General features: G+C 64.5%; 1 protein-coding gene across 1 annotated transcript in view; it reads right to left on the minus strand.

The window, feature by feature from the left end:
* Positions 1-267, minus strand: part of PCYT2 (phosphate cytidylyltransferase 2, ethanolamine) — a 9,286-nt gene extending 9,019 nt beyond the window's left edge. Inside the window, exon 1 of the mRNA XM_009082715.1 lies at positions 116-267. Coding sequence (XP_009080963.1) covers positions 116-197 — 82 coding nt within the window. The 5' untranslated portion in view covers positions 198-267. The remainder of the gene's footprint in view (positions 1-115) is intronic.
* Positions 268-287: the final 20 nt, after the last annotated feature.

Raw genomic sequence — 287 nt, forward strand, 5'->3', positions numbered from 1 at the left:
GAGTTGGCAGCTCAGGGAGCGGACGCAGGTAGAAGCCTGACTGCACCAGCAGCTCTCAGTTCACCGCGGGGCGATCCGAGGGGCTGCGCGAGGTGAAACCGGCAAAGCCTCTTACCATCCGTGTGGACCCCAACGATCAGGTAATCGCCCATGGCCCGTGCCTGGCGCAGCTGGTTCGAGTGCCCATAGTGCACCATGTCATAGCTGCAAAGAGAAGGGCTGGGTCAGCCCGGGGACGCGCTGCTGCGAGCCGAGGGTGACCTGCCCCAGGGCTGAAGGTCTCTCTG

The sequence above is a fragment of the Acanthisitta chloris genome, unplaced genomic scaffold, assembly GCF_000695815.1.
Source record: "Acanthisitta chloris isolate BGI_N310 unplaced genomic scaffold, ASM69581v1 scaffold36069, whole genome shotgun sequence".
In the NCBI taxonomy this organism is placed as follows: Eukaryota; Metazoa; Chordata; class Aves; order Passeriformes; family Acanthisittidae; genus Acanthisitta; species Acanthisitta chloris.